The 26641-nt window shown below is 50.6% G+C and overlaps 2 protein-coding genes across 7 annotated transcripts in view; one reads left to right on the top strand and one right to left on the bottom strand.

The window, feature by feature from the left end:
* The window catches only part of GRTP1 (growth hormone regulated TBC protein 1), a 46695-nt gene extending 37207 nt beyond the window's left edge, over positions 1-9488 (top strand). For 3 of the 5 annotated variants that reach the window (XM_050767039.1, XM_050767041.1, XM_050767042.1), the window contains 2 exons: positions 686-771; positions 8746-9488. In XM_050767039.1, coding sequence (XP_050622996.1) covers positions 686-771; positions 8746-8818 — 159 coding nt within the window. In that variant the 3' untranslated portion in view covers positions 8819-9488. Of the gene's footprint in view, positions 1-685; positions 1057-8745 lie in introns of those variants that run through there. The other 2 variants (XM_050767043.1, XM_050767040.1) reach the window with 1 other exon arrangement.
* Positions 2231-26641, bottom strand: part of LAMP1 (lysosomal associated membrane protein 1) — a 127720-nt gene continuing 103309 nt past the window's right edge. For both annotated transcript variants that reach the window (XM_050767027.1, XM_050767026.1), the window contains 8 exons: positions 18847-18968; positions 15122-15341; positions 14124-14282; positions 6291-6478; positions 5480-5605; positions 4471-4537; positions 4221-4391; positions 2231-3212 (listed from right to left, as the gene is read on the bottom strand). In XM_050767027.1, coding sequence (XP_050622984.1) covers positions 3073-3212; positions 4221-4391; positions 4471-4537; positions 5480-5605; positions 6291-6478; positions 14124-14282; positions 15122-15341; positions 18847-18968 — 1193 coding nt within the window. In that variant the 3' untranslated portion in view covers positions 2231-3072. The remainder of the gene's footprint in view (positions 3213-4220; positions 4392-4470; positions 4538-5479; positions 5606-6290; positions 6479-14123; positions 14283-15121; positions 15342-18846; positions 18969-26641) is intronic.

Genomic DNA, 26641 nt, shown 5'->3' with positions numbered 1-26641 from the left:
CTCAGGCCCGGGATGCAGAGTCAGTAGCGTCCTGAGAGGGAGGGAGTGGAGGCTCAGGGCCACTCTGGGTGCAGCAGGGCAATTGTGGCGGTGTTTCAGCAGCCGGGGCTTCATCGAAGAGAAGACCATGTTGGCTGGGCACGGTGGCTCATGCCTGTTATCCTAGCACTTTGGGAGGCCAAGGTGTGTGGATAACCTGAGGTCAGGAGTTCAAGACCAGCCTGGCCAACACAATGAAACCCCGTCTCTACTAAAAAATACAAAAATTAGCCATGTGTGGTGGCTCACGCTTGTGTAGTCCCAGTGACTCGGGAGGCTGAGGCATGAGAATCACTTGAACCTGGGAGGTGGAGGTTGCAGTGAGCTGAGATTGCGCCACTGCACTCCATCCTCGGCAACAGAGTAAGACTCTGTCTCAAAAAAAAAAAAAAAAGTCTAAAGGAAGCAGATGGTCTTTTCTTCAACTGCTTGATTCATTTAACATTTTTGAGCAGCAGAGCTGCAGTCCTAGGCCCCAGGGCAGGAGTGAGATGGTGACAATCTGTGGGTCACCCCAGAACCCCTGGGACGTGGGCGGCTCCTTCCTCACCTCACACTAGGCCCGCCCATCTGTCTGCCAGTCTGGGAGAGCTAAGGTAGAAATGTGTTGTTGGGTTTGTTTTTAAACTAACTGTTTGCCTTCCAGAAAATATTTTCAGAACCTGGAAGCTTATCCATGGCCACCGTCGCCAAGCTGCGCGAGAGCTGCAGGGCCCGGCTGCTGGCACAGGGGTGAGTGTGCCTGTCTCCTGCGTTGCTCGTCTCCGCACAGACAGCGATTCTCCTTTCCAGAGTTGACACTGGACCAGCTTTCACTGCTTTCCTTTTTAGTGTTGTAAATACTTGACATCACTACACTGTAGTTGTGAATTTTTTAAAAGAACAGTTTAAAGCCAGGTCATTCTACCAGCTTTTGATTAGTTATGAAGTCATACTTTTTAAAGAAAACTTTTTACCTGAGATATCAATAATATATAAAATGTGAGATGTGGCTTTGTATCTAATAAAGGATGCTAATCAGTTTCTCAGCTGACTGGAAATTAACACAGTGGTCACTGAGGCCTCCCCAGCGGCAGTGTGAATATTCCACTCCTTTCTGTGGCTCAGCACTCAGTTCATGTGAGGCTTCGGCACGCAGTAGGTGATTTCTCTTTAGAAAGGTCCTTTTTTCCCTTCAACTTTCAAGGTCTGGGTACAGGTGGAGGGTGAACAGGTTTGCTGCATAGGTAAATGTGTGCCATGGTGATTTGCTGCACAGATCATCCTGTCACCTAGGTATGAAGCCAGCATCCCTTAGCTATTCTTCCTGATGCTCTCCCTGCCCCCAACCCAATAGGCCCCAGTGTGTGGTGTTCCCCGCCTTGTGTCCATGTGTTCTCATCAGAAGCTCCCACTTATAAGTGAGAACAAGTGGTGTTTGGTTTTCTGTTCCTGTGTTAGTTTGCTGAGGATAAGGGTCTCCAACTCCATCCATGTCCCTTCAAAGGACATGATCTCATTCCTTTTTATGGCTGCATATTATACCATGTATCTATGTATGAAAGGTTATTCTTTTAATGATTTAAAAATTCTTTTACATGAATGAACCAGACAACTGTGCCAGGAACTCGGGCCACTCCAACACCATTCCCTACATCTGGCACCGAGACCACCCTCACCCCCGTTTCCCTGACACCCTTCTCTCTGCACCGAGACCACCCTCACCCCCCCGTTTCCCTGACACCCTTCTCTCTGCACTGAAACCACGCTCGACCCCCATTTCCCTGACACCCTTCTCTCTGCACCGAGACCACCCTCACCCCCGTTTCCCTGACACCCTTCTCTCTGCACCGAGACCACCCTCACCCCCGTTTCCCTGACACCCTTCTCTCTGCACCGAGACCACCCTCACCCCCGTTTCCCTGACACCCTTCTCTCTGCACCGAGACCACCCTCACCCCCGTTTCCCTGACACCCTTCTCTCTGCACCGAGACCACCCTCACCCCCGTTTCCCTGACACCCTTCTCTCTCTGCACTGAAACCATCCTCACCCCCCCGTTTCCCTGACACCCTTCTCTCTGCACCGAGACCACCCTCACCCCCGTTTCCCTGACACCCTTCTCTCTGCACTGAAACCACGCTCGACCCCCATTTCCCTGACGTCCTTCTCATGAGCTCCCATGTAGCTGACAAAAGGACAAGGCCCACACAAAAAAGAAAGAGGCTTTTTATTACATTGTTACAGGCAATGCATTACGTGAGCCGGTCCTGTGTACAATCCCCAAGCCGCGGCGAAACATCACGAGAAGCACCTATCTCACATTGTACACAGCGCAGAACAGGATCACCCCGAATGTCAACAGAAGACCGAAAATCACTTTACAAAAAAAAAATAAAAATAACACCCATTTTTATATTTAAAAAAGTGCCAGCCCTTGAGCCGCAGAGCATGAGACGCCCAAGGACACGCCGCCGCTGGAACGAGGCCGCCAGCCGCGTGTGGCCAGCCTGTCCTGGCCTTTAAAGCTGAACTGAAGTGCTCCAGACACTCATCTCTGGAGTTCCTCTGTCTTAGGATTTTCCCTCTCTACGGTTGTAATGTGTGAGCATGTCAGCCTGACGACGAGTGACCTTCATGCGTCCTACATGTGACGGCCGGAGGCTTTCCCTTTGTAAGGCTTAAATCTGAGTGCAGTAAAGAATGAAGAAACCAAACACCAGAATCCTAAAGTCAAATGATAGTGGAGCTAGTGCCAATTTAGAGCAGCACTCCCACCCTCCCTCCGAGAGAGCAGCACTCCCACCCTCAGAGTTCTACTTTGGTAAATATTAATGTTTAACCAGTTAGCAAAATATTTAACCCAGTTAGCAAAATTAACACCGTCATTTCAATAGTTACTCTGTTGTGCATAGTAAATGCTGCAAGATGAACTTCACATTGGATGAAGCAGATTTGAGAAACGTTTGCCAGAAAGTGTGCCTCCCCCTCGACAGGACCCTAAGCCCAGGGAAAGGAACAGAGGCCCCTGCAGCTGCTGTGCCTGCTTGCCGGGCTAGATCGTCTGGTAGCCGGCGTGACTCCTCTTCCTGCCGACGAGGTAGGCGATGAGGACGATGAGGACCAGCCCCGCCAGGGCGCCGCCCACAGCGATGGGGATCAGCATGTTGTTCTCATCCAGCAGACACTCCTCCACTGCCAAGACAGACGGATGGCGTCAGGGCTGCGCTCACACGGGGGCCTGCAAACAGGCCTCTCTCCCCACCCACCCTCCACATCAGCCAAAAGGCAAGAGGAACCCTGGCGGAAGGTTCCAGGTCCAGCTGGAACTGTCACTTGGGGAAGCCGCTGCAGAGACTGGTGCTCTCTGCAAGCGAGGAAACCACACACCTTTCTTCCCCGTCTGGAATCGGGCTGTGGCCGGACAGCTGTGCTGCGTCCAGGGCCTCTGGGCACATCAGATGACAGTTTTGTATTTGACTTTCATGGGAGAAGTGCCACCGCTGTTTCTTAAAATGATCCCTCACTCTCTTTTTTTTTTTTTTTTTTTTGAGACGGAGTCTCGCTCTGTCACCCGGGCTGGAGTGCAGTGGCCGGGTCTCAGCTCACTGCAAGCTCCGCCTCCCGGGTTTACGCCATTCTCCTGCCTCAGCCTCCGGAGTAGCTGGGACTACAGGCGCCCGCCACCTCGCCCGGCTAGTTTTTTTGTATTTTTTTTTTTTTTTTAGTAGAGACGGGGTTTCACCGTGTTAGCCGGGATGGTCTCTCGATCTCCTGACCTCGTGATCCACCCGTCTCGGCCTCCCAAAGTGCTGGGATTACAGGCTTGAGCCACCGCGCCCGGCCTGGCTAGTTTTTTGTATTTTTTAGTAGAGACGGGGTTTCACCGAGTTAGCCAGGATGGTCTCGATCTCCTGACCTCGTGATCCACCCGTCTCGGCCTCCCAAAGTGCTGGGATTACAGGCTTGAGCCACCGCGCCCGGCCAGATCCCTCACTCTCACATGGTACCAGGGGCTCCTAGCTGATACACACTGGGCCTCGCTAAGGCAGGGGAAGCTTCCTCAGACCGGGAAGAAGAAACAGCTGCTTGCAGAGGAATAGAGGCATGGCCCCAGCCCACACAGAAGCAACTATATGTCCACAGGCGGAGTCTGAAGCGCGTCCTCCACACCCCACGACAGCTGCCCTCGGTGACACTCACCAGAGCCAAACTGGCCACCTTCCACCTTGAAAGCCTGGACCCACACTTTGAATATGTTGACTGAAAAGGCCTTCGTGACGCGGACGTGCTCCTCGGCGTTGCACTTGTAGGAGTTGCCGACGGTGGCCTGCAGGGCTCTCAGGGAGCTGTTGGCAGCTTTAAAGGCAGGGTCTGCAACACACACAGAAGTCTAATGACTCCAGGACACCCTGGGCGCCGGGGGGGGCTCTCAGGGATGGTGGGTTCTCACCTCTGGCGTCAGGAAGAGTTGTATTCAACTGGATTCCTTGTAGGAAAAACCGGCTAGAACTTGCATTCTTAAAAAGAAAAATGATCTTTAACCACTGAGCAGATTCACAGAAAGATGATCTTTAACCACTTAGTAGATTCACACATTTATCATCAAACTTGAACGGTCATTTGGTAATAAAGCTGACTTCCTACGTTTCTAGTATTAGAACAAAACTGCAGAGCACCTTGTCTCTAAAAGGCGTTGTGTGTCTGGGGAATGAAAATTTTAGTTAGTTCCTTCCAGACCCTTTTCTGAGAGTCTTGCTGTGTTACCCAGGCTGGAGTGGAGTGATCACCGCCCATTGCAACCTGAACTCTTGGGCTCAAGCGATCCTCCCACCTCAGCCTCCCAAGTAGCTGGGACCACAGGTGTGCGCCACTACGCCCAGCTAACTTGTTTTTATCATCTGCGGAAACGGAGCCTCCCTGGGCTGCCCAGGCTGGTCCTTCCAGACCTCTTGAGAGAGTGAGATTCTCTGGAAAACGGGGACTGCAGGAGCTATCACAGCACAGGAAAGCATGATTTGGAAAGCTAAAATTATAAGAAACTGAACTGTTAATTCATTTGCACAGCCATTTAAAGACTGACAAGTGACAATTATATGCTTCATGTCTTATGTTGCTAACTGCACAGGCGTCCACCCAAGCAGAAATGCCATCACAGAGCCACAGGGCAGCAGCATCTGAGGCCAGGAGGCCGTGCAGCAGACCCTCATCCTGCATCCCCTCCCCTGCAGCCACTCCAACTGTGGGCACGGCAGCCCCGCCCACATCACCTGCTCCATCTGTGAACAGAATGGAGAAGGGGGAGGGGAACCAAGGAACCCAAAGGCCCAGGATAAAGGGAAGGCAGAAAAAAGTGAGGCCGCCTCCTTCCTAACGCTGCCTCCCATGAGCAGACCCAGGTCACAAAAAGATGTGGCGGAGACACAGTGGGTGCCCCCACAGAGGCGCCACCCCAGCCTCACCATCCCGAACTGGAAGAGCAGGACGGTGCTGCCCTCACTGTGCAGCTCCAGAGTCACCAGGTGGGCGCCGCAGCTCCCGCTGGCCAAGGTCTTGTTGGGGTTGATGTTGAGAAGCCTTGTCACCGTCTGCGTAAGACAAGCAAGCAAGTCAGCACCTGGCTCAGGTCTTCCACACTCTCGCAAAGAGACACAGTCCCGAAACCGCGAATTCAAGGCCACATTTGTCTTAACCCAAATCAGAAGGAAAACACTGAAAGGCCACACAGATTTCGGTGATCTGTGCAGATTTCGGGGTCCCAAGAAGACTCTCCCTGCCGCCGTGAGTGCAGCGTCCCCGCGTGGACGGCACCCAGCAGCGCCACCTCCCCCGCAGCAGTCAGCCTTGCAAACTCACCCCATGGCACGCACATCGACCCCCACAACCCCCACAGCCCGTCACTATTAGGGGAGAAAAACTATTTCAAAAGAAAACTATAAAAATGTAACACTTAAATGTTTCCATGATAAATATGTAAAGAAACCTTAGGTTCTATCAGGGGCCAAGTGAATGTTTTAGGCTCCATGGGCCACACTGCTCAACAGGCCGTGCTGGGACACCAGCCTTGGATGATGGAACCAGCAGGACGGCTGTGCTCCTACAAAACAGACTCCCTGACACAGATGCCAGCTCTTGTCCTGCAGGGTCACGTCCTGCAAGCTGAGCTCCCACCCTGCCTTACAGCATGACGTGCAGAGATGCTCTCGGTGCACAGGGAGCAGAGGCCCCACCCTGCTGTACCATCCCCCTCGCCCAGGCGAGGCCCAGGCCTACCGTGTTGTCCTTCCTCTCATAGGTGAGGTTCAGCTGCAGCCCCATGCTGGCCAGCAAGCAGGTCCCGTTGGTGCCGCTCACGTTGTACTTGTCCACAGAGGGGCTCTCGGGCACGGGTGAGGGCGAGGGGCTGGGTGGCGCAGGCGGCGCTGTGGTTGGGGAAGGCCTGTCTTGTTCACAGCGCGTCTCTGCAGGTACAGTGGAGGGAGATCCAGGTCCGGGTTTCTCATAACCATCAGCAGTTACAGTAAGATCCAAACTCAGAAACAAAACTACACCTGTGGGCTCTGGCGTCCTTGGTGACTAGTTTCTCCGTCGCCCAAGGTGGCTCTCGCTAGTGCCTTTCTACATGCACAGGACAGAGCCGGGTCCTGCAGACTACAGATGGCTCGCACAGGCCCCCGGGGCACCCTCAGCCTCCACCTCCCACTACCCAGAACAGTTCTGCCTGGGCAGCAGGCACTGCCCACCACATGCCACGCCCCGTGGCTGGACAGGGTCCACTGTGCCACCCTCTTCCTAAAGTGAGGGTGAGAAGGCCTTGACCGCTGTCACGAAGGAGTGGACGCAGGAGGCTGTGCTGCGTGGCCAGCCACCTCCCCCCATGGGAAACGGTGACGACTCAGAAACTGCTCCCTGAGCTGTTGGGTCGGTGCCAGGATCGTGCTGGAAATAGTACCAAGAGGAAAACAGGGTTTGCAGCGCACACAGACCAGCCAGGTGGGACGCAGCACAGCCAAGGAGGCCCTCTGGCAGGACAGGGGTCAGGCAGCCTCCGCAAGGACCCCACGTGTGAGCAGACACTCAAAGGCGGGCAAGGCTAGCCAGCTGTGTTGGGTTTTCATCTGGGGAGGTGGCTGTGGGGGATGGGCAAGCATCCTCACGAGGGAGAAGGTACTGAATGTGGGTGCGTCTGAAATCCCCGGACAAGAGGGCACAGTCCAGGGAGTCTGTGGAGGGGCCACATGGCACCCCCAGGGAACGTACAGCAGTCTGAATTTGACTCTGTCCCTCAGCAACTGACCCACCAAGACGTTCACAACACAAATTTATATTCAAAGTCAAGGCAGACTGAACCCTCGGCAGAGCTCTACTGAGTCTTCTGTGGCCAACACTCACACCAACACACCATCAACCTTGAAATCAGGTTCTTTCTTTTACCACTTGTTTCTGTGGATACTCAATAATATTTACATAATTTCTACCCAATTTGATCCTTTCCACAACTCTGCTAGGCTGAATCAGCACGCGTGAGCCCCAAATACCCAGGGTGGGCAACCCTGCGGGGAATCTGCCCCCGTAACTCCATCAGTCACTTGTTGCTTCCGCTTCCATCTCAACAGTCAGTGGCCAATTTGACCTTCACACACCATCTACTCAGGGGAGGAAAGAGACAGGAGATGTCACCTATGACTGCACCCCAACAGGTTCTGGGACACACAACGCAGGAGTCCCCCGCACCCCGGTGTAAAAGCCCCTTCTGGACAGAGCAGAAGATGGCAGAGAAGAGCTGCAGTAACCACACGAAGCTCTGAAGTGAGAGGCACCGACAGCCCCTGGGAGCCGTCCCAACCGGGGATGTGCTCAGGGAACCTCGCTCACTGCCCTTGGCTAAGCTGCAGGTCGACCAGTCCTTTCCAAAACAGCTTCACCTGCTGGGCGCGGTAGCTCATGTCTGTAATTCCAGGGCTTTGAGAGGCCAAGGAACGAGGACTGCTTGAGCCCAGGAGTTCAAGGCCAGCCTGGAAACACTGGAAGACCCTATCTCCACAAAGTATTTCTAAAAAATTAGCCAGGCATGGTGGCATGAGCCTGAGTCCCAGCTCCTCAGAAGGCTGACTCGGGAGGGCCACGAGCCTGGAGGCTGAGGCTGCGGTGAGCAGTTACTGTGCTACTGCACTCCGGCCTGGGAGACCCTGTCTCAAAAATCAAACAGCAGCTTCACGGTTCCTTTATAAAATATCACAGAACACGGTCAAACAGGCCAAAGTTAAATGTGCAAAACCCAATCAAAACTGGCCAGTCGGCCGGGCGCGGTGGCTCAAGCCTGTAATCCCAGCACTTTGGGAGGCCGAGACGGGCGGATCACGAGGTCAGGAGATCGAGACCATCCTGGTTAACACGGTGAAACCCCGTCTCTACTAAAAAATATAAAAAATTAGCCGGGCGCGGTGGTGGGCGCCTGTAGTCCCAGCTACTCGGGAGGCTGAGGCAGGAGAATGGCGTGAACCCGGGAGGCGGAGCTTGCAGTGAGCTGAGATCCCCCACTGCACTCCAGCCCGGGCGACAGAGCGAGACTCTGTCTCAAAAAAAAAAAAAAAAAAACTGGCCAGTCTCCAAATTCTAGTCTAGATGGCCACACGACACACAGAAAAAGTGTCACCTACGCTGCTCTGACAATTATTTTTAAGCTGTGATCCACGTAACACGTTCATTTCCCCCCTTGTTTCTGTAGAGTGGTCACGAGAAGTTGGAAACACATCATCGGGTCTAACCACCAGTTTAAAAAATTGGAACTTGAGAAATGAGTGTGGATAAAATGCCCTCTTCCTTCTACCCGAATTACAAACGCAAAACCCTCACTCTCCTTCCCTGAACTCACACTATTAATACCCAAGTCCTTCCTGCTGCGGACGAGGACTGACGGACGGAGAGCTCGTCACCGAGGACTGACGGAGAGAGAGCTCATCACAGAACACGCTGGAGAGCGCCCTGCGCTGCCCAGGGGGAGACGGTGGCACAGGAGCCTCTCGGACGAGGATACTGACAGAGCTCGTCACAGAACACGCTGGAGAGCGCCCTGCGCTGCCCGGGGGGAGACGGTGGCACAGGAGCCTCTCGGAGACCTGAGGACCTGGGGGTCCACTGCACGCCTCCCCCAACCCCCTCCGGAGAGCAGCACTAGCCGGGCCTTTCCAAAGCTCATGTGCTCTGAAGGCCCCTCCTCTCCTGGCAACAGCAGATACTCACACCAACCTGCAGGCTGCAATTCAGAGCCTCAGGGGGTCTGTGACGATGAGACTGGTTCGCACCCAGGCTCCCGGCTCATAGCTCCCCCCCCACAGCCCTCTTACAGTCTTCTGTGAAAATGTTGGCTGTGTCAGGCCTCTGACCTTCTCCTGCCCCTTTCACCTGTCCTAAGGCAGGACTCTCATGCTCCCCACCTTTCTGATGGTAGGTCTTTTTTTTTCTTTCTTTTTTATTGAGACGAGTCTCACTCGCTCTACCACCCAGGCTGGAGTGCACTGGCACGATCTCAGCTCACTGCAACCTCCGCCTCCAGTGTTTTACCATTGATTCCTTCTATTTAAGCTAAGAGTCAGACTCTGTTCCTAGGAATAAAAAAAAATGCCGCCAAATTGGGTGGGAGGTGAGACATGGTGACCTGTGTATGAAGGTGACCTCTATTTCCAACTCCTAACAGGGGTCAGGCAGTCCTCTGACTCATTCAACAAGCGTGCACCTATCAGACCCTGAGGATAAAAGACGACAACACCCCACTCCTCCAGGTGAACTCTAAACCCAGAAGCCTGGCTGGGCCTCACCGTAGATCTGCTAACCCCATGTGGGCCTGGGCTGGAAATCCGGTTTGGAGAGACCCCTGGCTGACTCCAGCCTCAGGCACAGCTGTACTCAGACCCTCCGGAGTGACAGTCATCTATCCTGTTTTTGTTTGTTTGAGATGGAGTCTCACTCTGTCACCCAGGCTGGAGTGCAGTGGCATGATCTAGGCTCACTGCAACCTCCACCTCTCAGGTTCAAGCGATTCTCCTGCCTCAGCCTCCTGAGTAGGTGGGACTACAGGCACCTGCCACCACGCCAGGCTAATTTTTGTATTTTTAGTAGAGATGGGTTTTCGCCATGTTGGCCAGGTTGGTCTCAAACTCCTGACCTGAGGTGATCCACCCACCTCGACTTCCCAAAGTGCTGGGATTACAGGCGTGACCCACCGCATCCAGCCACATCTGCCCTACTTTGAAGATGCTCAGGAAGGAAGGTACAAAACCAACAGGAAAGTCCATTCAAAGTTGGCTTATGCGGCCGGGCGCAGTGGCTCACGCCTGTAATCCCAGCACTTTGGGAGGCCAAGGCGGGCGGATCACAAGGTCAGGAGATCGAGACCACAGTGAAACCCCATCTCTACTAAAAATACAAAAAATTAGCTGGGCGTGGTGGCGGGCACCTGTAGTCCCAGTTACTCGGGAGGCTGAGGCAGGAGAATGGCATGAACCCAGGAGGCGGAGCTTGCAGTGAGCCGAGATTGCGCCACTGCACTCCAGCCTGGGCGGCAGAGCGAGACTCCGTCTCAAAAAAAACAAAAACAAAAACAAAAACAAAACTTGGCTTCATTTCCTTTAAAAATAAAATCTACGAGGTCCCTGAGCTTTATTAGATAAGATGATGTATTGAAAGGCAATACAGGCCGGGCACGGTGGCTCACATGTGTGATCCCAGCAGTTTGGGAGGTCCAGAGTCCGAGACCATCCTGGCCAACATGATGAAACGCCCCCCCTACTAAAAATACAAAAATTAGCCAGACGTGGTGATGTGCACCCATAATCCCAGCTACTCAAGAGGCTGAGGCAGGAGAATCGCTTGAACCCAGGAGGCCAAGGTTGCAGTGAGCCGAGATTGCGCCACTGCACTCCAGCCTGGGCGACAGAGCGAGACTCTGTCTCAAAAAAAAAAAAAAGCAAGATGAATGAGGCTTTCTGGTCCAGCGCCACCCAGGCTGGAAGCAGCCTCCAGGGGGCCCCACCCCAAGCAGGGCATCTCCACAACGGCTGCCTCCAGGAGGGGCAAGTGGCCAGGGCTGGGCTGTTGGGCCTTTTCCACTTGGAATCACATGCGTGGTCTCCATTAAAAAAGGAACCAATGTCTGGGATCTGGACACGGAGGGAGGCTGTGGGAGGCTGTACATGCACAGCAGCAGAGAATACACGGAAGCCTAAGACTGCTCTCAAAACTAGTCTATCTTAAAACTAATTATTAGCCTGAAGAAACAGTTTCTCAGAAGAACCTAACAAGCTTCTCCGGACCTGTGAAGCCTTGTCTTTCGTCTAGAGAATCCTGCCACCCGTCTCAGGTGCTCAACATCCTTGCTGACCTTCACCTAGCAGCCCCTCACTTCCAGGCAGAAGTAAGGGAGCCATCACGTGACACGCACCCTTCGGTCACAGAGCCACATGCGGATGTGACACGTTCTGCAACCGTGTCCGGGCCTGGCCAATAGGGAGTCCCCAACCAAGGTCAGCACCCAATTCTCTCTCACTTCCCAAAAGCTCTGACAGAGAGTGCATACCTTTCCTTCTCCTCTTCAAGCCACACTGATGCAGCCCAGAGGCAGCCAGCTAGGTGTGGAGCCCAGATAATTTGGAAATCGATAACCGGGAACACGACCCCCATGTGTCACTCTTAACTCCCACTCGGTAGGGAGTGCTGCCCTAGCTGAAGTCATCTTTAGCTCTGCATGTCTGAGAGCATGAACACACCTGGACAGGCTGCCAGACGGCCGTCCTCAGACACACGCAGCCCGTGACCTGGACAGGCTGCCAGACGGCCGTCCTCAGACACACGCAGCCCGTGACCTGGACAGGCTGCCAGACGGCCGTCCTCAGACACACGCAGCCCGTGACCTGGACAGGCTGCCAGACGGCCGTCCTCAGACACACACGGCCCATGTGAGGGGACTCTAGCCCGCTCTTCCCGATGAAGCAGACACGACTCCAGGCTCCGTGTGAACAGAGGCTGCACCAGGAAAGGGGCTGTCACCACGGCCCCCGGGGCCCTGTGCTGAGGATTAAAGGCAGCAGCACCTGTAGAGGACCCAGCTCCTAAGTGTGTTTCCGTGCAAGCCTCCCCTATGGGAGCCCAGACGGCCCCACCAGGTCCCAGTCACACCCGGGGTTTCCCATGTTTCCGTCCAAGCCTCCCCTATGGGAGCCCACGTGGCCCCATCAGGTCCCAGTCACACCCGGGGTTTCCCAGTCGGGCTCCTTTTCACCCACTCATCAGGGGAGGCAAAGTTTGCTATAAAGCAAGAGACAGTAAATACTTTAGACTTTGTGGGCTGTGGCTCTCTGTCAAGACAACACAGCCCTGCCACTGTTCATACAAAAGCAACCACAGATAATGTGTAAATAAGTGAGTGTGGCTGCGTTCCAAGAAAATTTAATTAATTTATGGACACTGAATTTTAAATAATCTTTGTGTGTCAATAAATACTCGTTTTCTGATTTGTGCTATGTTACATTTATAAACCAAAAAGCCATTCTTAGCTCATGGGCTGTATGGAAATTGGAGTTGGGCAAGACCGGCCCAGCACCAGGGGCTGCCGACCTGCAAGAGTACCTGCTCCTCGGGGAGCGGGAGACGGACGAGCCTCCTGGAGCCCAGCAGTCACTCCTCAGCCTTTAAGCAAGACTGCTGAGGAATGTTGCAAACCAAAGGTCTCCACAGCAGTTCTCAAGACTAGAGAAGGCTGTGATGTCTCCATATATTTCTAGAAGCCAGGAAAGCCCACCCTAAGGGATGTCTCCACACATATTTCTATCAGCTGGGAAAGCCCACCCTAAAGCAAATCACAGGCTCTCACACTTCAGCAAAATGACAACAACCTATGACCTGGACTGTGAGGCTCAGGAGAGAAGCTCCTCAACAGTAAGAGGATTTACCAGGTGTTTGCTACTGAACTCTGGGCCAGATGCTGAGATACACACTTTGCATGCATTTCTCTTTTAATTCTAACAATCTTCCAAGACAGGCTTTTAATCTTATCCCACATGCAAAGAAAATGAGAGGTAAACTACTCTGCTCAAGATCACAGGGCCAGAAGGTGGCCTGGACCCTGCCTGACCCCAGAGCCCGGCGGCTGGGTTAGCAGGTGCATCATCGCGGCCCTGACCTCCTCAGAGAGGCAGTGCTGGTCTTTCTGCACCTGTCCCTAAGCTGGCTGGCAAGAGCCGGATGGAGGTGAGACTAGGTCCCTGTGTGAAGGCAACTGGCTCACACTGCGAGAGATCTGTGACCTGATCCCATCATCTCTGCCCCAGCAGAACTGGCTCGCACTGCGAGAGATCTGTGACCTGATCCCACCATCTGTGGCTCACACTGCGAGAGATCTGTGACCTGATCCCATCATCTCTGCCCCAGCAGAACTGGCTCACACTGCGAGAGATCTGTGACCTGATCCCACCATCTCTGCCCCAGCAGAACTGGCTCACACTGCAAGAGATCTGTGACCTGATCCCACCATCTCTGCCCCAGTAGAAGCACAAAGGTTTCAACTGCTTTGCCCTTCTGACATTTTCAAGTAATAATTGTATGTATTTACCATGTGTCAGGATGTTTTGAAATACATCTACAGCTAAAATCAAACACTTTTTTTATGGTGAGAAGAGTTAAAAATACATTATTAACTGTAGTCACATGCTGTACAACAGATCTCTCCAACTAATTCCTCCTGCCTTCCTGAAACTTTCTATCTTCTGACCAACTTCGCCCCCCAGCCCCTGGTGACCACCATTCTCTCTACCTCCCCGAGTGCTACTTCTTTAGCTCCCCTGGGAGGGAGACCACACAACATCTGTCTCTGTCCTGGGATATTTCACTTCAATCTTCTACCCTTTATAATCAACACGTGTCCACCCTCATCTACAAGTCACCTGCCCTAGGAAGAAGGATGAGAACGTTCTGCAGAGACGTCCCTGGCCGTGTGCACACGCCTTCCAAGCAGAGCCCAGCGCCAGGTCACAGAGGAGTGAGGTCACCCACAGTCACTGCAGCCCAACTACCCACCCACTAGCACCAGAGGGCCAAGGGTCAGTGTCCTACCTTCCCTGCTGAAGCTGCTGTTGGAAAGGTACGCCTGGATGGTGGCATCGTGGAGCGTGACGGTCACATTGTTCATGTGGACCTGGGTGCCACTAACACATCTGTATTTTTTATCTATATCTGCCCTGATGTCAGTTATAGATTCCACAGTCTTGATTTCTAGATTAAAAAAAAAAAAAAAAATCACAATTGCAAACCACTTTTAGTACTTAGTTTATGTGTTTTTTATTTTAGCCCTGACGTCAGTTACAGATTCCACAGTCTTGATTTCTAGATTTAAAAAGAAAAATCACTTGTCGTACTTAGTTTATTTTATGTGTTTTTTATTTTTTTTGAGACGGAGTCTTGCCCTGTCGCCCAGGCTGGAGTGCAGTGGCGTGATCTCGGCTCACTGCAACCTCTGCCTTCTGCGTTCAGGTGATTCTCTTGCTTCAGCCTCTTGAGTAGCTGGGATTACAGGCACGCGCTACCACGCCCAGCTAATTTTTGAACTTTTTGGAGAGAGGGGGTTTCACCACGTTAGTCAGGCTGGTCTCGAACTCCTGACCTCATGATCTGCCCGCCTCGGCCTCCCAAAGTGCTGGGATTACAGGCGTGAGCTACCATGCCTGGCTGCGTGTTTTTTAATTTTTTAGAGAGAGTCTCACTCGGTCACCCAGGCTGCAGTGCAGTGGCGCCATCTTGGCTCACTGCAACCTCTGCCTCCTGGGTTCAAGCGATTCTCCTGCCTCAGCCTCCCGAGTAGCTAGGATTACAGGTGCCTGCCACCGCACCTGGCTAATTTTAGTATTTTTAGTAGAGACAGTGTTTTGCAATGTTGGCCAGGCTGGTCTCAAACTCCTGACCTCAAGTGATCTGTCTGCCTCAGCCTCCCAAAATACTAGGATTACAGGTGTGAGCCACTACACCCAACCTGTAATTCTCAGGTAAAAGTAACTTTAGACAATCCTCCAACCCAATTTTCTATCACTTTATAATCGGCCCACTTTGGTTCTTACCTTTGGAGCTTGCATTGGGGAAAAGGTGTGTGTCTGACAAGTTATAAACAAAACTCATGAGCTGGACGCTGTAACGAGTTGCATTTCTTGTGAAATTGAGGGTTAGTGTCTGTCCTCTTCCAAAAGCGATCACGAGGCTGGGGTCAGAAGTGTTCTCTTTGCCACAAGAGCTGCTGTTGAGCACTACTTTGGCATCTGATGGCAGGTCAAAGGTCATGTTCTAGAATAAACACAATTAAATATAACCCAATTGGGATACAGGTTATTAAAAGTTCAAAGAGAGATTTTCTGTAAGTCTGATATAAACTTATACTCCATTTCCAGCTATCACTACTGAGATACTCATTTTTAATATAAACCAAAGAAAGGTTAGTATTACATGTCAGTAACAGACTGAAAAGTATTTCCGGTATAAGAGACAGTTGACTTAATAATTCTTATAATCAAAAATTTGCAGCTGGGCACGGTGGCTCACGCGTGTAATCCCAACACTCTGGGAGGCTGAGGTGGGGGGACTACTTGAGCCCAAGAGTTCAAGACCAGCCTGGGCAACATAGCAAGACCCCATCTCTACAAAAACAAAATAAACTAATTGTGGTGGCATCTGCCTGTAGTCCCAGCTACTCAGGAGGCTGAGGCAGGAGAATCGCTTGAGCCTAGGTTTGAGGCTGCAGTGAACTACGATTGCACCACTGCACTCCAGCCTGGGCAACACAGCAAGACCCTGTCTCTAAACAGAACAAAACAACCCCATAAATTTTCTGTTAATATAACAGAATTTAAAGCGTCTTGAAATTGAAATAATTCAAACCGGTTTCAGGGTGAGATATATATTTGAGAAAAACTATCACTACTTTTTTGCTATAGAAATATTCATTTAAATAATGTTTCTTTAAACAAAGGAAGTGTTCATAGCAGAAATGTTTAAATTTACTATTATAAGCAAAACAAGCAACTGGAAAACCACCTAATGTTCATCAAAATAAACCAGATAGGTCAAATGAACTACAGTGAAGCAGTATACTAATGTGGGCCAAAAAAACACCACGAAACTACAGAGGTGATAAAGACATGCATAACAGCATAAGGTGACCTCATTTGTGAAACATAATTTACAACAAAATATTTTAAAAATCCAACCACCAAAACCAAACATTAAAAAAGTGATGTAGAAATTAAATAAAAAGTGCTTGGAGACCAGGTACGTTGGGGCACGCCTGTAATCCCAGCACTTTGGGAGGCCGAGGTGGGCAGATCACCTGAGGTCAGGAGTTCGAGACCAGCCTGACCAATGTGGAGAAACCCTATCTCTACTAAAAATACAAAAATTAGCTGGGCACATGCCTGTAAACCCAGCTACTCGGAAGGCTGAGGCAGGAACCCAGGAGAATTGCAAGACCGCACCACTGCACTCCAGCCTGGGTGACAAGAGCAAAACAACCCAGGAGGCAGACAAGAGGTTGCTGTGAGCCAAGCCTGACCGCACCACTGCACTCCAGACCTCACGGGTGACAAGAGTGAAAAACTCTCTCTAAAAAAAAAAAAAAAAAAAGTGCTCGCCTGTAGTCCCGGCTACAGGTACGGTAGAGCTTGCAGTGAGCTGAGATCCGGCCACTGCACTCCCGCCTGTAATCCCAGCACTGTGGAGGCCAGGTACAGGGAGGCCAAGTGTGGGGGCAAGGTGGGCGGATCACTTGAGGCCAGGAGTTTAAGACCAGCCTGGCCAACATAGTGAAACCCATCTCTACTAAAAATACAAATAATTAGCTGGCCATGGTGGCACGCACCTGTAGTCCCAGCTACTGAGGAGGCTGAGGCACGAGACTGAGTCAAACCTGGGAGGCGGAGGATACAGTAAGCCGAGATCTTGGCACCGTACTCCAGCCGCCTGGGGGACAGAGTTTGACTTTGTCTCAGAAAAAAGAAAAAAGGCTTTGACATACTTGTCAAATTTGAGACTGGACTTTTTTTTTTTTTTTGAGATGGTCTTGCTCTGTCACCCAGGCTGGAGTGCAGTGGCAAGATCATAGCTCACTGCAGCCTCGACCACACAGGCTCAATCAATGCTCCCACCTCAGCCTCCCAAGTAGCTGGGATCACAGGCACGCTCCACCATGTCTGGCTTTTTTTTTTTTTTTTAAAGGGATAAGATCTCGCTGTCTTGGATTTTTAAAATATTCTGTTATTACAAAAGGCTTTAATCATCCCAAATAAACACAAAGCCATTTCAACAAAACTACTAAGGAACATTTTAATCAAACTAGTACAGTCTTTGTAGAACTGCATGTCAAACAACCATTTATATACATTTCTTGGAGTATAATAATTTCTCTAAAGTAAATCAGGCCGGGTGCGGTGGCTCACGCCTGTAATCCCAGCACTTTGGGAGGCTGAGGTGGGCGGATCACAAGGTCAGGAGATCGAGACCATCCTGGCTAACATGGTGAAACCCCATCTCTACTAAAAATACAAAAAATTGGCCGGGCAAGGTGGCAGGCGCCTGTAGTCCCAGCTTCTCAGGAGGCTGAGGCAGGAGAATGGCGTGAAAGCGGGAGGCGGAGCTTGCAGTGAACCGAGACTGCGCCACTGCACTCCAACCTGGGCAACAGAGTGAGACTCTGTCTCAAAAAATAAATAAATCAAAGTCACATTCACAGAGCATGAAAAAGATTCAAGACTTAATTACTGATAGGGGAGTGTGTTAACAAATTATGGTGAACTAACATAATAAAGTATTACATTATGATCATAAAAGACAATCATGAAGAAAACTAGAGCTGGGAGCGGTGGCTCACCCCTGTAATTCCAACACTTTGGGAGGCCGAGGCAGGCAGATCACTTGAGGTCAGGAGTTTGAGACCATCCTGGCCAACACGGTGAAACCCCATCTCTACCAAAAATACAAAAATCAGCCAGGCATGGTGGTGGGCACCTGCAGTTCCAGCTACTCAGGAGGCTAAGCAGGAGAACTGCTTGAACCCAGGAGACGGCCAAGGTTGTGGTGAGCTCAGATCATGCCACTGCACTCCAGCCTGGACGACAAAGCGAGATTCCGTCTCAAAAAAAGAAAAAAAAGAAAACTAGAAAAATGTTCATGACAGGCCAGACGCAGTGACTCATGCCTGTAATCCCAGTTCATTGGGAGGCTGAGGCGGGCGGATCACGAGGTCAGGTCAGGTGACCAAAAAAAAAAAAAAGTTCATGATAAACGGTGAGGTGCAGCACATATAGCAGTTTGTTACCGTGCCTGTGGCTATGGCACATGACAACACAGGTTACTGACAACGCCAGAAGGAAATACGCAGATAGGAAAAGTACCATGTTTATATGGGGCCATTTTTCTTTTTTCTTTTTTTTTTTTTTGAGACGGAGTCTCGCTCTGTCGCCCAGGCTGGAGTGCAGTGGCGCGATCTCGGCTCTGCAAGCTCCGCCTCCCAGCTTCACGCCATTCTCCTGCCTCAGCCTCCCGAGTAGCTGGGACTACAGGCGCCCACAACCGCGCCCGGCTAATTTTTTGTATTTTTAGTAGAGACGGGGTTTCACCGTGGTCTCGATCTCCTGACCTTGTGACCGACCCGCCTCGGCCTCCCAAAGTGCTGGGATTACAGGCGTGAGCCACCGCGCCCATGGCTATATGGGGCCATTTTTCAAAGACTTGGTTGAAATGTTAAAAATCATCTTTCCACACACACAAGGGAAGCACGAAGTGCCCTGGTGTTTCCTACCTTAGGGCCACTCTTGGTGTCGTAGTTCACTGAGAAGGCAGCAGAGAAGTTGGCCATTATGCAAGCGGTCCCGTTGCCATTTTTCACTATAAACATTGCTGCTGATGCACAATGCGTGAGGCCTGTCAATTCCAGGGAAGACAGAGACCATCAAAAACTCTCCAGAAAACACGACTGAGTATCCCCAGTTTCCACAGCTGTAGCAGTGATGGGTTTTGTTACAAGATTCCACATGATTCCACTGTTTCTCTGTTTTTTTTTTGAGACGGAGTCTCACTCTGTCACCAGGCTGAAGTGCAGTGGTGCAACCTCGGCTCACTGCAACCCCCACCTCCTAGGTTCAAGCAATTCTCCTGCCTCAGCCTCCCAAGTAGCTGGGACTGCAGGCACATGCCACCAAACCCAGCTAATTTCTGTTTTTAGTAGTGACAGGGTTTTGCCATGCTGGTCAGGCTGGTCTTGAACTCCTGACCTCAGATGATCCACCCAAAGTGCTGGGATTATAGGCGTGAGTCACTGCACCCAGCCTCCACTGTGTTTCTTAAATCCAATGAAGAACCAGACACATGGATTACGCGGCCAGTTCACCTGGTGCCCTGTCCCTTGCGGATACTGTTCTGGAATTGTCATCTCTAAGCCCATCTGATTGAGTTTGCCAGCCTAGTCTTTTGCTATTTAGCGCTTTATTTCAGAACACTTATCAAGGCCGAGAGGACACATGTCAATTTCTGCGTCATCCTAGGCATACGAGGTCAGGAGAGCGAGACCATCCGGCTAACACTTTTTCAGAGGATCTCTGTAAGACGTGGTGCCTTGAAGGCACGACTCGCCCATCTGCAGAAATCCAACTCCGTCTCCAAAAAAAAAAAAAAAAAAAAAAAAAGAACACTTATCAAGAAGGGATCCTAGGAGTCTGCAGGATCTTTCACTGTCCAAGGGAGAGTCTGCAGGATCTTTCACTGTGGTCCTGACCTGCTACTTAACATCTGGTCAGTTTTATTTCTCATGGACTCAAAGGGCTGAGCTCTTTGCCCAATTTCAGAAAGGTCCTCACAGCACCGCACATCCGGTGGAGTGGCTTCCCTTCCCCTTCCTGAAGCAAAGGGACAGAATGGAAGCGCTAGAGGTCTTGCCAGCTTGACAGTGGTCACTGCTAAATATTTCCTCTCTTACCCCACTTCCCTGATCAAGATGTTTGGCAACAAATGCAATCTGATCACTATGGTAGAGACGCTGGTAATTGTACAAATCGCACGTTATTACACAGTTTTTTCATTACAGACTGGAAAACAGGTGGTTTTGCCTGTTCTAAAGCCAAACACCTATCTGCCACCACTGGGAACCATGCAGAAAATGGCATGCTTTCACTTGTCTCTGCTGCCACAAGCTCATATATGCCAGTCCGGTGAGCACTCACCCCCGGGCTGATCTCACACTGCGTGAGCACACACACACCTGGCTCTCATTTGTCACGCCTAAGTGTAAGTGCAATTCAGGCACGCTGTGAGGGCAGATACTGAAACACAGGACGCTCAGCTTTTCATTTAAAATCCTAGTCCCCCAGGCCGGGCGCAGTGGCTCAAGCCTGTAATCCCAGCACTTTGGGAGGCCGAGATGGGCGGATCACGAGGTCAGGAGATCGAGACCATCCTAGCTAACATGGTGAAACCCCGTCTCTACTAAAAAAATACAAAAAACTAGCCGGGTGAGGTGGCGGGCGCCTGTAGTCCCAGCTGCTGGGAGGCTGAGGCAGAAGAATGGCGTAAACCCGGGAGGTGGAGTTTGCAGTGAGCTGAGATCCGGCCACTGCACTCCAGCTTGGGCGACAGAGCAAGACTCCGTCTCAAAAAAAAAAAAAAAAAAAAATCCTAGTCCCTGGAAAAGTGATGGATTCCAACGAATCCAACTCATTTCAACCTTGGGTCTTTCACAAAATAAAATCTTTAGGGCAACTATTCTTCAAGCCTAAAGCAAAGCATATAACCAGAAGTCCCACCTATCTTCCCTTTGGTAGAGGAAATACCAAAATCTATGTCCATAAAGAAAAGGTGCTGCCAGGCACGGTAGCTCACGCCTGTAATCCCAGCACTTTGGTGGGAGGCTGAGGCGGGTGGACCACAAAGTCAGGAGTTCAAGACCAGCCTGATCAACATGGTGAAACCCCGTCTCTACTAAAACTACAAAAATTAGCTGGGCATGGTGGCAGGCGCCTGTAATTCCAGTTACTCAGCAGGCTGAGGTAGAAGAATCGCTTGAACCAGGGAGGCAGAAGTTGCAGTGAGTCAAGATCGTGCCACTGCACTCCAGCCTGGGTGACAAGAGCAAAACTCTGTCTCAAAAAAAAAAGAAAAAAGAAAGAAAGAAAAAGAAAAGGTGCTACAGGACAATGAAATAAAGTAGGGCGTGAAAGGAAACCTCCAGCCTACTGTCTGCGTTGCTTGGTTTTTCAACCCACACTCTGCAACACTCAGGCAGGATCATACTAACGGCACTTCCAATGAATCTAGAGAATCTAGAGAAGATTCTATCACTTATTTTCAACATAGTAAAAGTTTCTAAAAACAGACAAAATATTCTCACTCTTGTGAGAGATCAGATGAGTGCACAGAAGCTGCAGCAGATGCCAGCAAGAAAGCAGCAGCGAACAGGCAGACACAGCAGACACCAGAGACTTAACACTGACGGGAGCTCAGCATGGACAGGGCCACTGCCCACCCTGCCCTCAGCTGAGGAGTCACAGGGCTCACAGCCACCACTGACAACCCAGGTGCCCGCATGGGAGCACCCACAGGCCGGCTTTTTATTAAGCTGCCCTTTTATAAGTTTTCTCAAACACTTTTTACCGACCCAAAGCATTTCATTAGGAAATACTTCAAACTAAGTAGTTTTTCAATTATGCAATTTTCTTTCAGCTTAGTACATATGCTGAAGGTTTCAGCTTTTTTATTTTTATTTTTTAGAGACTGAGTCTCCCCACTCTTGCCAAGGCTGGAGGGCCGCAGTGACTCTTGAGCTGGAGGCTCAAGTGATTCTCGTGCCTCAGTCTCCTGAGTAGTTGGGACTACAGGTTTGTACCACCACGTCTGGCTACTTTCTGTATTTTTAGTAGAGACGGGGAAGACAGGGTTTTGCCATGTTGGCCAGGCTGGTCTCCACCTCCTCACCTCAAGTGATCCACCTGCCTTGGCCTCACAAAGTGCTGGGATTACAGGCGTTAAGCCACCATGCCCGGCCAGGTCTCAGCTTTCAGAGGAAAACACAGAAATATTATTAAAATAAATGTAAAGTGAGCTCTGGCAGCACAAGATGCCTGCATTAGTCTGGAGAGACCCAGGAATTCTGAGTTATTAAACTTATGCTCAGAAGGCAATTTTGGTAAAGAGGAAAATAAGAGCATCAACACACAGAGCTTGGAGAGAAAATGTATGTATGCTAAAGGTCAGAAGTTTTTAAAAAAATTCCACAACAGGCCAGGCGCGGTGGCTCACGCCTGTAATCTCAGCACTTTGGGAGGCCAAGGTGGGTGGATCACGAGGTCAGGAGATCGAGACCACGGTGAAACCCTGTCTCTACTAAAAATACAAAAAATTAGCTGGGCATTGTGGCGGGCACCTGTAGTCCCAGCTACTTGGGAGGCTGAGGCCGGAGAATGGCGTGAACCCAGGAGGTGGAGCTTGCAGTGAGCAGAGATCGCGCCACTGCACTCCAGCCTGGGTGACACGGTAAGACTCCGTCCCAAAAAAAAAAAAAAAAAAAAATCCATAACACTGGCAATTGGTTATCAAAAAAAAAAAAAAAAAGACAGACAAAACACCTTCTCAAATAAGTTTCAATGTTCCCAGTACCTGACAAGTGTCACAGTCCAACAGGACAGCTGTTGGCAGCATCGCCAAGGTGGGCACCCTGGCCTACTGGTGACGGCTATCTCTGGCAGTCCTGTACTCAGACATGAACACGATCACTTCTCCAGGGATCACATAAAGGAGGAACTGTGGCTTGTTCCTTCAAAATACTCCCACTTGGGAGAAATCCTATTCTCTGAAACAAGTGCCGCTGTGGGAAGCATGCGTGCTTCTGAGTCAGAGGCCTCAGTTCTTGGAGGCTCCTCCAGCACTTACTAGCTGTGCAACCATGGCCAGCAGCAGAGCCCAATCCCCAGTCTCTGCGCCCAGAGCAGGAGGGGAAAGTGCCAGTGCCTCGGGGCTGTCGGAGCAGCTGAGCATTTGGTGCCCAGCACTGATGCCAGCTATTATTAAACATCTGCACAGGCACAGAAGGTTCCTATCAAGTTCATCATTCGATCCTCAGTATCTGACACAAAATATCAAAAACTATCTCATTTAACAAGCACTTGGAATGCACTTACTTTGTGCCAGGTGCTGCTCTAAGCACATCCCAATTATCATGACAACTCTTCACAGGGAGATTAAGGCACAGAGCGGCCAACAAACCCACCCAGGTCATGCAGCCAGTGAGTGGTGCAGACCTAGATCCAGAAGAGGGTCTTCTGACTCACTGCACGTGCCCCCTCTGAACCACACTGCCTCTCCAGCACTTGACCACTGAGGGAACGGGCTTCCAATCAGGAAACGCTGGGTGCCGTGGCTCATGCCTGTAATCTCAGCACTTTGGGAGGCTGAGGAAGTGGAGGACTGCTTGAGGCTAGGAGTTCCAGACCAGGCTGGTCAACACAGCAAGACCTTGTCTCTTTTTTTTTTTTTTTTTTTTTTTTTTTTGAGACGGAGTCTCGCTCTGCCGCCCAGGCTGGAGTGCAGTGGCCGGATCTCAGCTCACGGCAAGCTGCCTCCGGGTTCACGCCATTCTCCTGCCTCAGCCTCCCGAGGAGCCGGGACTACAGGCGCCCGCCACCTCGCCCGGCTAGTTTTTTTATGTTTTTTAGTAGAGACGGGGTTTCACCGTGTTAGCCAGGATGGTCTCGATCTCCCGACCTCGTGATCCGCCCGTCTCGGCCTCCCAAAGTGCTGGGATTAGACTTGAGCCACCGGACCTTGTCTCTTAAAAAAAAAAAAAAATTAAAATTTTTCTGAATTAAAATTTTTTTTTTTTTTTTTTTTTTTTTTTTTTTTTTTTTTTTTGAGACGGAGTCTCGCTCTGTCACCCAGGCTGGAGTGCTGTGGCCGGATCTCAGCTCACTGCAAGCTCCGCCTCCCGGGTTCACGCCATTCTCCTGCCTCAGCCTCCTGAGTAGCTGGGACTACAGGCGCCCGCCACCTCACCCGGCTAGTTTTTTTGTATTTTTTAGTAGAGAAGGGTTTCACCGTGTTAGCCAGGATGGTCTCGATCTCCTGACCTCGTGATCCGCCCGTCTCGGCCTCCCAAAGTGCTGGGATTACAGGCTTGAGCCACCGCGCCCGGCCCTGAATTAAAATTAATAAAAATTAAGAAATACTTGCTTTTGACATTAAAGATTACCATCTGAAAAAATGAGTAAAAAACTTCATTTTAAAAAACTAGGCCGGGCGCAGTGGCTCATGCCTGTAATCTCAGCACTTTGGGAGGCTGAGGTAGGCACATCACCTGAGGTCAGAAGTTTTATACTAGCCTAGCCAACATGGCGAAACCCCGTCTCCACTAAAAAAATATATATATACAAAAATTAGCCAGGTGTGGTGGCGCACACCTGTAGTCCCAGCTACTCGGGAGGCTGAGGCAGAAGAATCACTTGAACCCGGGAGGGGGAGATTGCAGTGAGCCGAGATCGTGCCACTGCACTCCAGCCTGGACGACAGAAAGACACTCTGTCTCAAAAAAAGAAGAAAAAAAAATTTATTAAGAAATCACATCTTAGGCTGGGCGCGGTGGCTCAACACCTGTAATCCCAGCACTTTCGGAGACCGAGGCGGACAGATCACCTGAGGTTAGGAGTTTGAGACCACCCTGACCAACCATGGAGAAACCCTGTCTCCACAAAAAATACAAAATTAGCTGGGCATGGTGGCGCATGCCTGTAATCCCTGGTACTTGGGAGGCTAAGGCAGGAGAATCAATTGAACCCGGGACGCGGAAGTTGCAGTGAGCCAAGATCGCACCACTGCACTCCAGCCTGGGCAACAAGAGTGAAACTACGACTCAAAAAAAAAAAAAAGAAATCACATCTTAGTTTTTCTTGGCTTGATTCTTTTAAATATGGTATTTTTATTCTACTTAACCAACGATGTACAATCATTTACAAAGAATTAAAGGTCGGGAGGCTGAGCCAGGAGAATGGCGTAAACCCGGGAGGCGGAGCTTGCAGTGAGCAGAGATCCGGCCACCGCACTCCAGCCTGGGTGACAGAGCGAGACCCCGTCTCAAAAAAAAAAAAAAAAAAACTTAAAGGAAAAAAATACCATCCCAGGCACTGAATCACCACCTCTAGAGGCAGGGTGTGTGTGTGTGTGTGTGTGTGTGTGTGTGTGTGTGTGTGTGTGTGTGCTGTGTGTGTGTGTGTGTGTGTGTGTGTGTGTATTTTTTTTTAATGGAAACAGAGTCTTGTTCTGTCACCCAGGCTGGAGCCCAGTAGTGTGATCTTCACTTACTGCAACCTCTGTCTCCTGGGTTCGAGCAATTCTCCTACCTCAGCCTCCCAAGTAGCTGGGACTACAGGGGCACGCTACCACGCCGGGCTTATTTTTTTTGGATTTTAGGAGAGACCGGATTTCACCATGTTGCCCAGGCTGGTCTCGAACTCCCGAACTCATGCAATCCGCCCGCCTCGGCCTCCCAAAGTGCTAGGATTACAGGTGTGAGCCACCGCGCCTGGCCGTATATTTCTTTTTAATTTTTTTGTAGAGACATTGGTCTCACCGTGTTGCCCAGGCTGATCTCAAGCAATCCTCCTGCCTTAGCCTCCCAAAGTACTGAGATGACAGGCATGAGCAACTGTGCCTTGCTGTGGTATGTATATTTCTAAAAAGCTGATCCTGTGGATCTATGCATATGTTTGGTTAAGAGCCACTGCTATAAATTTGATCCTTTCTTCATGTACGTACTCAGCATTTACTACGTGTCACTCAGGAAGGGAGATACACAGGCAAAAATAATCCCAGTGCAGCCAACCAGATACTACCATGCAGAAGCACATGCAATAAAAGTCTTGGGTACAAAGAAGAAAGAGTAACGTTGTCTGGGATGGGGCTAATGTAATACAGATTCAAAATTATAGGGCTACCAAGACATTCTGACCTCAAATCTACTGACAAAATAGTTCTTTCCATGGTATAACTGACAATCTGCACAATCAAAGGTAACATCAGTTAGTATAATTTTTTTTTTTTTTGAGACGGAGTCTCGCTCTGTCACCCTGAAGTGCAGTGGCACGATCTTGGCTCACTGCAACCTCCGCCTCCCGGGTTCAAGCAATTCTCCTGCCTCAGCCTCCTGAGTAACTGGGACTACAGGCCTGTGCCACCATGCCCAGCTAACTTTTAAAAAATATTTTTAGTAGAGACAGGGTTTCACCATGTTGGCCAGGACAGTCTCGATCTCTTGACCTAGTGATCCGCCTGCCTTAGCCTCCCAAAGTGCTGGGATTACAGGCATGAGTCACCGCACCTGGCTTTTCTTTCTTCTTCTTTTTTTTTTGAAATTGAGTTTTGATTTTGTCGCCCAGGCTGGAGTGCAATGGCACGATCTTGGCTCCCTGCAACCCCTGCCTCCCGGGTTCAAGCAATTCTCCTGCCTCAGCCTCCCGCGTAGCTGGGATTACAGGCGCCTGCCACCACACCACGCCCGGCTAATTTTTGTATTTTTAGTAGAGATGGGGGTTCACCACATTGGCCAGGCTGGTCTCGAA

The sequence above is a fragment of the Macaca thibetana genome, chromosome 17, assembly GCF_024542745.1.
Source record: "Macaca thibetana thibetana isolate TM-01 chromosome 17, ASM2454274v1, whole genome shotgun sequence".
In the NCBI taxonomy this organism is placed as follows: domain Eukaryota; kingdom Metazoa; phylum Chordata; class Mammalia; order Primates; family Cercopithecidae; genus Macaca; species Macaca thibetana.
This window is presented reverse-complemented; position numbering and strand designations above follow the sequence as displayed.